This window comes from Anastrepha ludens, chromosome 3, assembly GCF_028408465.1.
Source record: "Anastrepha ludens isolate Willacy chromosome 3, idAnaLude1.1, whole genome shotgun sequence".
In the NCBI taxonomy this organism is placed as follows: domain Eukaryota; kingdom Metazoa; phylum Arthropoda; class Insecta; order Diptera; family Tephritidae; genus Anastrepha; species Anastrepha ludens.
The window spans coordinates 85,231,870-85,245,845 of record NC_071499.1 but is presented as its reverse complement, the minus strand read 5'-3'; the positions used below and the strand labels follow the sequence as shown (position 1 = coordinate 85,245,845).

Below are 13,976 nucleotides of genomic sequence, written 5' to 3'. Positions count from 1 at the left end.
TCATGCCAGCCTAATACATAAACTACTAGGTCATCAGCGTAACCCTGAGTGTGAAATCCTAGGTTATTCAGTTTGTGGAGAAGTTCATCTATGACTAGAGTCCACAAAAGAGGAGAAAGTACGCCACCTTGAGGGCAACCTCTTGTGGCTTTAATAGATTTGATTGTTCCTCCTAGTTCGGTGCTGATCGTCCTAGATTTCAGCATGAATATTATCCATCTAGTGATGGGTTCAGGTACCTCCTTTAGATATAGGGCATTATAGATTGCCTCATAGGAGGTGTTATCAAAAGCTCCTGATATGTCAATAAATGCACATAGAGCTATCTGTTTGGACTCAATAGCCTTTTCAATAACTGTTACCAGGCTGTGTATTGCAGTCTCAGTGGATTTTCCCTGTTGATAGGCAAATTGAAGTCGATGCAGTGGGAATTTAGCTAGATTGTTTTCCCTAATATACTGATCAACTATTTTTTCCATTGTTTTAAGGAAAAATGAGCTGAGACTAATTGGTCTGTATGATTTAGGCAATTGTTCGGGTTTTTTCCCTACCTTTGGAATAAATACAACCTTAACCTCAGCCCATTTTGTAGGCAAATATCCTAGCAGTAAGCTTGCTTTGTATAGTCTGGTCAAATTAGGGATAATATGGTGTGCACCCTGCTGTAAGAGACAGGGGAATATCCCATCAGGACCAGGAGATTTGTATGGGCTGAATGTTGATATCGCCCATTGTACCCGCTTTTCATGGAATAGCTTGTTTGCTAGTTTCAAGTTCTCAGCACCCGCAGATGTAGTAGTTTCTGCCGGTACAGAGATCTCGTCTAGCACAAGTGATCCAGGGAAGTGAGTGTCCAGCAGAAGTTGACTGGTTTCCTCTGGATTCCTTGTGCAGCTTCCATCTGGCTTTTTCAGGGTACTAATGCCGTTTGAGTGATCTTTTAGTAGGGCTTTTTGGATACGAATAGCATCCGGAAGACTACAAATCTTTTCACAGCGATTCCTCGAAAATTGATTGATACGAAAAAACTAAGAATGTGTTAGTGATATACGAAAAAAATTAACACAATGCCATTTCTTTGCGGTCTGAACAGCTACTGATTGGGCGAGTGTGTAAATGTGTGTGAAATTCTCGTGCAGATTTTGGCTGGCAATAAGACTGATATACGAGGTGTGTTCAAAAAGTATCGCGAATTTTGTGTTTTTTCAAAAATTATTTATTTATTCATTAATATCTATTTTATCCCCTTCAAAATAATCCCTATGAGATATTATGCACTTGTGCCAAAGTTTTCTCCAATCTTCGAAGCACTTGAAAAAATCATTTTTTCTTATCTTGTTCAGCTTCTTCTTCGATGCCGACTTTATCTCGTGAATCGTAGCGTAGCGTCGTCCTTTCATGGGTCTCTTCAGTTTCGGGAACAAGAAAAAGTCACAGGGGGCCATTTCTGGGGAATACGGTGGCTGTGGCATCATTAGTGTGTTGTTTTTGGCCAAAAAGTCGCGCACAAGTAACGATGTGTGAGCAGGGACGTTATCGTGATGCAAGAGCCAATTTTTGTTCTTCCATAAATCCGGGCCTAACTAGCGGATTGCTTCGCGCAAGTTGCGCATAACTTGCAGGTAATATTCCTTATCGACTGTTTTACCCTGTGGCAAGAACTCATGATACACAACGCCCCTGCAATCGAAGAAAACGATAAGCAAAACTTTTACACACGACCGAACTTGGCGCGCTTTTTTCGGTCTTGGTTTGTGCGGCAGTTTCCATTGAGATGATTGAGCTTTGGTTTTTACGTCATAACCATAAACCTACGATTCGTCACCAGTTATGACCCTCAGGAGCAAATTTGAGTCGTCGCGGACAGAGTCAAACATCTCATTAGCAATGTTCATGCGATACTGCTATTGGTCGAAATTGAGGAGTTTTGGTACGAATTTTGCGGCGACCCGTCTCATACCCAAATCATTGAAAAAAATCGAATGGCACTAGTCAATCGATATGTCCAGGTCCTCAGCAACTTCTCTAACGGTGATTCGACGATTGGCCAATACCATTTTCTTGACTTCATCAATTTTTTCGTCTGTTGTTGAAGTGCTCGGGCGTCCGGCACGCTTTTCGTCGTTCACATCTTCTCGGCCTTCTAAGAACATTTTGTACCACCGATAAACGTTGCTTTGGTCCAAAGTAGCTTCTCCGTATGACACAGTCAACATTCGGAATGCACTTAATTTCGTTTTTCACACGGAATTTGATACTGGTTCTTTGATCCGTATTTTTGGAAAGGTAAAAATTGAAGACGAGCCGAAGCACGTGCAAGCAAAGCAGCTGTCAACAATTAACCATAGATGACTAGATGTGAAACTCTTTTTCTCGTGAGAGCGCTGAAAAATGTGCATTTTTTATAACATTTTCCAATATTGCCACACCGGTAGAAACATGAATTGGGTATTTTTGAACCAAAGGTCTGGAATTTTTAGTTTCCACACCACCATTGAGGTTAGTATTTAGTGTGCGGTTGCCCAATAGCCTTATATCACTCGTAAACACCTACATATACTAAAAATAAGCACACTTCGTATGAAATATGTACATAAATAAGCAAAAAATTTAAAAATTTATATGTAAATGAAATTATTTAAAACTGAAATACAAAAGTAATTTAATAATAATAAAGTAATGAACGCGAAAAACATAAGTTATAATTAAAAACATGACTTATTGTGATTTTTTAATATAACACAGAAATTGGGTAACAAAAAAAAATTCTCAAACAACGAACAGAATAAGTTAAAGCAGATTACCTTTAATTTTTGTAAAATATCTCAAACACAAACTCAGTTCCCTTTCCTACGCTTTTCAACCATAAAATATTTACGTATATACAAATTTACATAAACCAACACACAGTTTTCAATAAAATTGCATTATGTACATAAGACTAATTAAAAGTAGAAGTCGAAAAGGATATAACGAGCTTTGGATTCTACAAACTCACTTAAATTCAAATTATTACATTTCAATTGAATTAATTTTAAGACAAATAATTATAAACATTTTAACACGTCATTTCTCCATTAAGCAAAAACGAACTGTTTTCGTCTGTTATTTTTGGCGCGTTTCTTCTGGCAGTCTGCCATTTCGCCTATCAGCTGTTCAAAATCCCATAATGTGTGAGTGCTGCCAAGTTTTTAAACGTCCTCATGGGCGCGCTCTCTCTCAAAATGAATAAGTTTCACATCTAGTTATCTATGCAATTAACTGAACATTCAAAATGGCCTAACACGTCGGCATGAGTACCAAAATATCGCCACAAAAAAATCGAATCGAATTCGAATATACGTAACCTGCGAATATTCAAAATTTTCGACACTTTTTGAACACACCTCGTATGAAAAAATCAACACAGTCTTCGTTCATGTTGCTTCGTTGCTAATGAACAACGTCTGATTGGGCGAGTGTGTGATGCATGTGAAATGATCGTGCAGAATTCGGCTGGCGAATCATTCTCGTGACGTGGCAGCCGAAGTCCCCTTCAATTTTTTTTTCAATATAGTTATTGGCCAAACCTGGCCGAGAGTAACTTTGCTTGCCACGTCACCGGGTACTCGGCAGCATAATTCTGCCCGTTAATTTCATATGTATTCACACACTCGTCCAATCAGTCGTTGTTCATTAGCAACGAAGCAACATGAGCGAAAACTGTGTTGATTTTTTTTTGTATATCATCAACACAATCTCAGTTTTGTTGTAAACAAACTGTTGTCCTGCCCCCTGTTACATCAGTCAATCAGCTGATTCCTTCAAAATCGCTGAGAGTCGGTTAATGGTATTCTGTACATGGCGATTATCGCCGCCTTGACGGGTATTTGTTAAGAAACAGGTAAATTGCGTATTTTCAAAACTCTTGCACCTAAGAAATTGCTCATAAATTTTATCATGTTTTACAAATTCCGTTAGATTTCAAATTCAATTGCTATATTTGTAGGGTTGTACATGTTTTTTTTGCTCTTTCTGGATTATCCATAGTATTTAAATTGTAATCAAGGTAGATTAAGGTCTGCCTCATCTCTTCGAAAATGTATAGAACCCGAAATAAAACTGTTAAAGGTGGCAGATATTTTCACGAGGAGCTTTTTCATGGCAGAAATACACTCGGAGGTTTGCCATTGCCTGCCGAGGGGCGATCGCTATTAGAATAATGTTTTTCTTAATTTTGGTGTTTCACCGAGACTCGAACCAACGTTCTCTCTGCGAATTCCGAATAGTAGTCACGCACCAACCCATTCGGCTATGGCGGCCGCCTCAAGGGTTAGCTCCTGCTAATACAAACATCTATATATAAGGCTATAGTATATATGATATTGAAGGTTGATGGTGCTAAAGTTCACCAAAATAGAAAAAAAAAAAAATTTTGAAAAAGGCGCATTTCGCACCCCTTCCCCCCTCGGCAAAGTTAGGAGCGAAGAAGTCGCATTACAAATTAAAATATTTAAGCAGGTGTTTAACCCCCAAACCAAGGCCATGGAGATGGGAATTAAATTTTTATACAGATGGCTCCAAGCTAGACGATAAAATTGGCTATGGAGTATTTTCGAAAGAATTAGGACTGGGACTATCCGTTCGACTACCAGACTACTGCAGCGGCTATCAGGCAGAAGTTCTAGCCATAAAAGAAGTGGCTACATACCTAAATATGCATGCCGTAACAAAAACGACTATAAATATATTCTCGGATAGCCAAGCGGCCATTAAATCAATGAATGCGGCTATACTAAGATCAAAGGTTGCACAGGAATGCCGAGCAGCCCAAGGTCAGCCTTATTTGGGTTCCGGGACACAGAGATATTGAGGGAAACTGTTAAGCTGATGAGCTAGCCAGAAAAGGTACTGCTCTTCAACTATTCCGTGATAAAAGTACCATTGGAATACCTTTGGCCACGAGTAAATTAATAGTAAAAAACAACATTACCCAAGAGGCCAATAGGTCATGGGAAGAATAAGATACATGCGTAACAGCTAGGCTACTACGCAAATAAACAAGAAAAGAACAAAGCTTAGCCTCTCAAGCGAAGACATCTCGAAGGTCGTGGCTTGAGTTACCGGCCACTGGCTATTTGGAAGGCATTCCTTGAGACTAGGAGTATAATGAATATTGTAGAAGCTGTAGAGATGAGGAGGAGGAAGAAACAGTAGAGCACTTCCTTTGCAATTGTCCAGCCTTAGCTAAAATCAGAGCAGGTTGTCTAGGTAAACACTTTTTCAATTCTCTTACAGAACTATCTGGCGCGGGGATCAGACCAATCCTGCGCTTCATAAGAGCCTCAAAATGGTTTCACGAAAGTAAATAAACAAGGTTCCCGTGTCACACAGTGGTATCACAACGGACCTGTGAGGTCTAAGTGAGTTGGTCATACGGACCGACTACCACCATAACCTAACCTAACCTAACCCCCAAAGTTCCTTCCTATCTTTTTCTCACTACTTCGAGAAAAAAGACTTCCCACGACAAAATGTTTACATTATGTGAAGAAAATTATTGCAAGTTTTGTAATTACATATTAGTTTCAGAAATATTATAATCAAAGTTATTCCATACCATACACATTTGTGTACTCTTGATAAAACAACATAAGTGGACATGGCATTTTTTTCTGTAAGACACTAAATTATTCGATTTTCCCCACATATTTAATCAACTAATCAAGCCGTAGCTTGAGCAACTAATTTAATAACATTTATTAGCTTCAAAGCAAAACCTGTTAAAGTCACATAAGTTGTTTTCGAAAACGTCCACAGATGTATGCCACATTATGTTTAACAAAATTATAACTGTGCCAAAAAGCAAACATTATATACTCGTATATGCAATACATCTTAGTAATACTATGCATGTACATCTAGGTCAATTTCGACACTTCCGTTGCTTATAGTTCATCTCTTATTTTTCTTTTGCGCTGTTCTGCTGGAATATGAGCTTGAAGTTGTTGCCAGAACTTTATACGATTTCCATAGACATCCCGCTCCATTTGCAGTATTGTAAATTCTTCTGGGCTTTTGTGCCCCAATTGGGCATAATTCACGGGATAGCCTTTGACTGGCTCCCACTGCGGAAGAGCAGACTGCGTGGGCGTTGGGTTACTGTGGAAAGTTAATTGCATTTTAGAAATTCATCTAAATAAATAATACACAAAGAGTCACCCTTCTGTAGCGAAGTTCACCCACATCTGTAGAATAGCCTCACGGAGTTTCACGTCGTCTTCAGTGGGTGTTGCGCTTACGAACCACTTTAGTCCTACTGGAAAGAGGTATTGCAATTCCTCAGCATGACAGACACCTAAAGTAGGTAAATAATTCGAGCTATTTAAAAAACTGCAAAGTTTGGAATGAAGATTAACTTTTTTACAATACCATAAAAATCCTCGCTTCCACCTTCGAAAAGCTCTGATAAACTAGCTGGGGCGCGGTGTTCGAAGATATATACATAAAATGGAGGCAAATCCAATGAATTTTGAGCTTCTACACGCTGGTGTATATATTCATCAACACCAACAACAAACATGCCATCTGAAAGAAGCTACCAAAGAATATCAAGAAGAAGCATAGAGAAAACAATCAATTTTTTGTTTTTTTGCAAAGACTTACATCTGTAAAATTTTGATGGTTGTATTTGTCATACGTATGCCCCTCTTTAAAGTAAAAATCTTCAATTTTTTTTGTAATTTCTTCGCGCACCTCTGGTGAATGATGATCGTACTGTAGTTGAATTGGTAGAATCGTATTAAATTGTGTTTTATATTCGTCCAAGAGACCAGGCAAGTTAAGAATCGGTACGGTCTTAAGTAGACCCTCCTCTGAAGTGATTCCCATTATGAGGGGTAAGGAGAAACCATGTGGTATGTCGGTATCACGTGGTGAAGCTGTGAGGAATGCGTCCTTATGTGGTGGCTCCACGACTGGTTGAAATGGTACCGCCGGATCGAAGTCCCATTCCTACATGAAGAGATCCAAGGAAAGGAATTTATTAGTTTTTGCAAAGTTATTTGCAATTGTTTCGTAAACTAACGAAAAATTCATAAAGTGTTGCAACAATATCATCAGCATTCTTGGTGCGCAAACACCGCAATAGTTTTTGCCATTTTTCCTCAGGATTGCAGCCAACCATTTGTGCCACCTCTCGGGCACGCTTTGCGGCAATACCTTTATGCTCTGGTTGTCCCCATGGACAGAAATAGGTGCCCGATTGTGCAATGGCTTTGTGGAAGAGACCTGGAAATATATACATACAATTATATACATGTACAACTACACTATAAAACAAAAGTATTGTTTTTTTATTTTGTTTTTTCTTTATCAAAAAACAAGACTCCGCCAAGCGCGTATGATATTTTGAAATATGTGACGAAATTTTAGTACTCTACTTTAAGGGGATATATTATTTATACATAATATATTTGTTCTATGTGCTTTTGTAAATTTTTTCTGAGAAGACTTTCGGTTATTGCCCGCCATCGCGCAACATTCGATTTTTGTACCAAATCGTCACGGCAGTTGAGAAATGGTGCCTATACATCAATATGAAACAAAGAAAGGAGTGGGAGACTGGGTGGCACCAGGAGATACGCCAAATCCGAGAAGCAAGGCGTATATTCATCAAAAGAAGATCATGATATGTGTTTGGTGGGACTTGGAGGGCATGGGGCACTGGAAAATGCTCGGAAAGAATGCCACGGCCAACAAGGAGCTCTACATTGTCCAGCTACACCACGTGAATGAGGCCATTCGACTGGAAATATCGTATCGACATGGTCAAACCATACTCCTTCACGACAACGCCAAGCCCCATGTTGCACAAGCTACCAAAGCCGCACTCCAAGATATCGAATGGGAGGTTCTTCAACATCCGTCGTATTATCCGGATCTTGCACCGACCGTTTATCATCTTTTCCGCACTATATGAAGAGCGTTACCTTCTGTAACAAAGAGTTACTTAAAAACTGGCTCAAAAGCTTCTTTGACACCAGACCAGGCGATTTTTGGCGGAAGGGCATCAGCAGATTGATGGAGAGGTGGGAAGAGGTTGTCAAAAGCAATGGCGAATATATACCTAATTGATTAACTTATTGATACAATTATTGGTTTTTGCTTAAATAAAAGCCTTCGGTAAAAATGCTACGAACTTATTGCCCAATCCAATATATATAATTGGCGCATATGCCCTTTGGTAGGTGTTTGGCCGAGTTCTTTATCTATTTGTGGTCAGCGTCTTCATATTTTTTTCACAAATTGAGATGCCTACAGATTTAAGCCGACTCCGAATGGCAGATGGTTTTTATTAGCAGCTTTTTCATGCCTAAAATATACCCGGATGTTTGTCATTGACTGTCGAGCCGCGAGTGCTACCAGAAACATTTTTCTTATCCTTTGGTGTTTCGTGCCCGAGGTTTCGGCCATCTACGAATGGTAGTCACGCACCAACGCATTCGACTACGGCGGCTGCTTAAAAAAATAGTTGAACATTATTATTTTATGCCTGAGATGTATGCCTCTTGTGATTTGCTAAGCCGTTTCATATTAATTTGGCTCCTCTAAAAATATTGGTCTCGCTTTATCATTAGAAGTTTTGGGAACTTTGTTATTTTTTTAGTGCTGTATTGACATTGTTATAAAAACTCCGTTTGTAGAAATTTTAAATGAGTTTCAAATCCTTTACCTTTTGTTGAATTTGAGATCAACTGGTATGTGACACTAGCACTACCCGCGCTATTACCGAATATCGTTACACTATTCGGATCTCCACCGAAAGCTGCAATATTTTTCTGCACCCAACGCAACATTTCCACTTGATCCTTTAAGCCGAAATTGCCGGGACAGTCTAAAGTTTCAGAGCTCAGGAAACCGAGTGGGCCTAAGCGGTAATTGCCCGAAACGAGTATGATATCATGATCGAGTAAGTAATCCGGAGGATAGTAGCTGCTTATGCCGGAACCGCTTATAAAACCACCGCCGTGTATATGGAACATAACCGGCAAGGGTTTCGATGATTTGGGTTGCTTTGAAGGAAACATTGTATAACTATGTATTTATGTGTTACGAATATTTATGCAAATAAGAAGATTTACCTCTGGAGTGTAAACATTTAGATACAGACAATCCTCGCTGCCGTGGATTTCCATTTGCCGTGTGAAAGGATCACGATGTATACAAACATCTGAATCTTGTACAGCGAGTCGCTCACCCAACCAAGAGCCATACGGCACAGGTGGCTAATAAAGAAAGAGTAAGTAAAAAACAATTGTTTTATGAATATATAAGTTTATATACTAAGTAAACGAGGGCGGGTGGGTAAAAAAGTAAAAAGGCAACATGATAAGAATGCCTGTGCTATTTAAGTACTTGGGTTTATTTATATTTTTATTTTTATTCTTTTGTTTCATTTATTTATCTGTTTATTTGATTAGAGTGCAGTTCACTTAGACTTTAGCCTCAAATGCTAGATTACTTACTTTTTTATATTTAGTATATGCATGTACACTTGTGCTCACATATGTAGGTAAGTCACTTTATCTGTTTGCAATGTTTGCACAATTTGTCGAGCTACATTTTTTTCGTTATTTTTTTATAAAAATATAATTTAAAATGGTGGAGTATCTCGTGGGGGAATCATCTCAAAACCTTCTTCTCAGCTGCCCTGCTAGCGTTGGGTAAAAGCTTAGACATCTGGGCACTCACTTTTTCGCTACACCGGCGGACTCTGTAGGTTTCAATATCACACAACTGGTGTAATTCAACAGTTCCTGAAGCGGTTAATACAAACGTAAATTGCCTCTGTTGGTCGTCATTCTCTAGTCCACGCTCCTTCCTCCTTTTATTCCACCTGTCTGGTCTCCTTTCCTTCTCCTTTTCCCTTCCCCTCCCCCAGTATGGTATCACAACGGACAAATTCTATACTTTTGTCCAAAATATTGAATGTATGCTGGTCCCACAAATACCCAAGGAATCACCTATCGAGTCATTTGTCACATGGCTATCTTGTGTTATCAATTGACGCACATCATCGATTGTTTCTGGCACAACAACCGTTTTTGGATGGACTTCACGGAAAGTAATTTTTTAATATATTATAGCATGAGAAAAATAGTAATAAGGATTAACAATAATATATAAAAAACAAAAAAAAAACAATTCCAGAAAATTTCTTAGTATGCATTTTTATATCCCAAATAAATTAAAATGTAAGTTTGAAGTCAGTCAATACTTTGCATTCAATTTGAATATTTTTGCCCACCAATTAGAGAGAGAGAGAGCTAAAGTTTTCCGTATAAAACACTTCCAACCATATGCTTTATATGGAAACATCGTATGGAAAAAACTGTCTAAAAAATTGAACTATATTTTTATAAAAAACTAAAGAAAAGAATTTAGCATTAAAATATTGCGAATACTGTAAAATGATGAAGTGACTTAATTATGTGAGCACCAGTGTATGTATATGCGGTAATAAATTGAAAAAGCTTATAAAGCTAAAAATGTGTGTTAAATAAATGAACACTTTATCACTGCTTAAATGAAGTTTTTACATCGGCCGCTTTTTAAATTTTGAGATATCGTAACACCGATGCTAATATGTCTGATATTACCATCGTAAAGTTTGAGATTTTAAGGGGTTATACGCAGTTATGACTTTCAAAAAAATCGATTTTTTTTATTGCATTTTTGTAATGTACATATATTCAAAAGTATACGCACGAAGTAGATCTAAGCAATACTTTCGGAGTTATACCTAAATATGTAGAGATGCCTCGGCACGTTTTAAGGTAGGTATTGAAACTTTAAACGTGTTTTTTTCAAAACGGCATTTTTCAAGTCGGTGTACACGATATCTCGAAAACGGCTGCTTAAAGACACATTTTCTAGTAATTAATCGTTCCTTTTTTAAATCTGATACTTATTTTCCATTTTATAATCAATTTACGGCCAAATTTTAACGTAAAAATCGAAATCATTTCTTTTAAAAGCTGCCATTTTGTGAAAATTCACTATTTTGATTAGCCGAACGATTAATTACTAGATAATCTAATATATTACAATAACAAAATTTGTTTGGTTTTTTGATTTCAGATAATCCAATCCTGAGTTACGACGTACACCGTAAATCGTCTTTTTTTAAAGGAGGTTCCAGAAATCGCCTGTGGCGCGCTCTATAATCACCATTTTCATAAATAAAAAATTTTGTTACGTTCTTGAAGGATGCTTTTATAACCGCCAAAAATTTACAAATTAAAATATTCTGAAGTTTCTTCAGGATAAATCCTTGACAACCCGTCTTTTATTTGCTTCATAACTGCGTATAACCCCTTAATGGTAATGATACATTGTGCCGACGATCCACTATTATTTTCTAGTGTACGGAATTACTTTGCTATAGCACTTTGCTAAAGGGCGAAGTTCGTGAAGACAGTCCAAAATCCAAAAAGTCCAAAAAGTACGTAAAAGTGAATGTTTACAATCAAATAAAAAGATTGTAGTACCCAATCGAATCGATAAACCAAATAAGAGTGCTAAAGCACGTGCGTCAAAATTATACAGTCAAGTCATCCATAAATATGACTGCGTGCTTATGGAGGATGAAACATACGTCAAAGCCGACTTTAAGCTGATTCAGGGCGTTGAGTTTTACACTGCAACGAAGAGATGAGGAGTTTCAGATGCCTTTAAGCTAAAAATGTGGGAAAAATTCTCTAAAAAATATTTGATTCGTCCAGCCATCTGCCAGTGTGGTGTAAAAGGCAAAACATTCATTACCACCGGCACTATAAATCAAGAAATTCATATGAAGTAGTGTTTGGGAGTGTTTGCATAAGCGTTTGCTGCCATTCATAAAAAAGCATACAGACTAAGTTCTGTTCTAGCGCGATGTAGCATCGTGTCATTATAGCCATCTTACCATGAACTGGTATGAAAACCACGGGGTAAATATTGTTCAAAAGCACCACAACTCACCGAACTGTCTACAATTGCGACCCATTGAAAAATATTGGGTAATTGTTAAATGGAAATTGTTAAAAACCAAAAAATAAATTAAAAATGAGCAGCAGTTCAATATGAAATGGCAGAGAGCGGCAAAAACTAATGTCCATCGCGTAATGACAGAAGTCAAATCTAAATTGTTCATTTTTAATTGATATGAGTTTTTTGCTTAACATAATATATATATATATATAGTTGGCGCGTGCACCCGTTTTGTGTGTTTGGCCGAGCTCCTCCTCCTATTTGTGGTGTGCGTCTTGATGTTGTTCCACAAATTGAGGGACCTACAGTTTCAAGCCGACTCCGAACGGCAGATATTTTTTTATGAGGAGCTTTTTCATGGCAGAAATACACTCGGAGGTTTGCCATTGCCTGCTGTGGGGCGACCGCTATTAGAAAAAACTTTTTCTTATTTTTTTGATCTTTCACCGAGATTCGAACCGACGTTCTCTCTCTGAATTCCGAATAGTAGTCAGGCACCAACCCATTGGGCCACGGCGGCCGCCTTCTTTTTTGCTTAACATACTAAACTTAAAAAAGAAGAAAATGAAATAATAATTGTTTTGATAGCTTATACAAATTTTATGTTATGATGATTTTAGCCGACCAATATTTTTCGCGTCCATTATTAATTTCGACCAATTTTGTTCTTTTCTTTATAAATTATCCTGAAGATTTGGTCGTAAAATAGTTTTGCTTGGATGACGTATCATTTGACAATCGCTCAAAAAAGTTTGTGCCGATTGGTCCAAAAAAATGCCCATGAATCAAATTCCAATAAAACCAATTCCTATTATAACTATACAAACCGCGTATGTAAGTGCTTACTTGTATACTGCAAAACCTAAATAGCAATCTCCGTAAAACTATAATTTTGCATATATCGCTCATTTGCTGCAACGTCGTCATAACTCAAAAATCGCAAAATTTTAGTTAACATCACTAATATATATATATATATATTATTATCAAATTAACATGTCTTGAAGTTGATATCAATCAATCAAATTTTATTGTGCGAAAATCTTTCAAACTATTTCACTGCACGGAAGTACTAGTCAAAAATCGAATTCAATATTAGTATATTTTGTCACTTACCTTGAATCGCAATTCTCCAACGGGTGGCAGAGCATAGGGTATACCCAAAAAAGCTCTTACATGACGTCCTTTATGTGAGACCTGATGACGTCCAACTAGTACTCCTCCATGTGGTAGTTGCACTTTTAAAATATCCGACGTACGCGCCGCGGTTAATGCGTAAAGATCACTCCAAACAAGAAGACAAAGTATAAAAATCATTGCAGGCATTAAAGCACTGGTCACTCGGTTTATATACTTCAACATTTTTATTTTTATACCGCACCCAATATAATCGATCCACCTAACTTGGTGGTTGAATAGCGACTGATATGATTCTGGCTCTCACGAAATAGACGCGGAAAAATTTCTCTGATGCAGTATCTGTTATCTTCGTCGTCGTCGTTGTGCATTAGACTAAAATAGGCACTGAACAATGCTCGTTAAATTGTACAATAAATCAAAACAAGTATGATCAATGTACCTGTACTTACGTATGAAGGGTCCAAGTTCGGGTGGAACTGTATGTATTTTGTAAACCAGGCGTATGTATGCATGTTTTCGATGAAATATTTGTAAATTGGAATTAAATATAATTTGTATGTTCAGTGGATTTTTATGTTCAATTGCATTACAATTACAACCACGGAGGCATTCCTTTAGTTTACAGCAAAGCAATTGATTAATTTTTCTTTTAGTTCTAACACATTTCAAAAGGTTTTGTTTTTCAATTTCATTACATGAATTATCTTTTGTAAATGGTATTAATTATGTGCTGGTGATGCAAATTTTTTTCAAGTATAATACTTTGAAAATGTAATCTTTTTCAAGTGATGGAATCACTAGAGTATTTTAGTTCTTTTTTCGTT

The 13,976-nt window shown here is 37.5% G+C and overlaps 1 protein-coding gene across 1 annotated transcript; it reads right to left on the bottom strand.

The window, feature by feature from the left end:
- Positions 1 to 5,524: 5,524 nt before the first annotated feature.
- On the bottom strand, positions 5,525 to 13,444 carry LOC128858333 (venom carboxylesterase-6-like). The gene is made up of 8 exons (XM_054094509.1): positions 13,129 to 13,444; positions 9,123 to 9,266; positions 8,714 to 9,053; positions 7,067 to 7,269; positions 6,646 to 6,993; positions 6,412 to 6,577; positions 6,202 to 6,337; positions 5,525 to 6,141 (listed from the first exon to the last, which is right to left on the bottom strand). The coding sequence occupies exons 1-8, from the start codon at positions 13,372 to 13,374 to the stop codon at positions 5,928 to 5,930; spliced, it is 1,797 nt and encodes a 598-aa protein (XP_053950484.1). The 5' UTR covers positions 13,375 to 13,444; the 3' UTR covers positions 5,525 to 5,927.
- Positions 13,445 to 13,976: the final 532 nt, after the last annotated feature.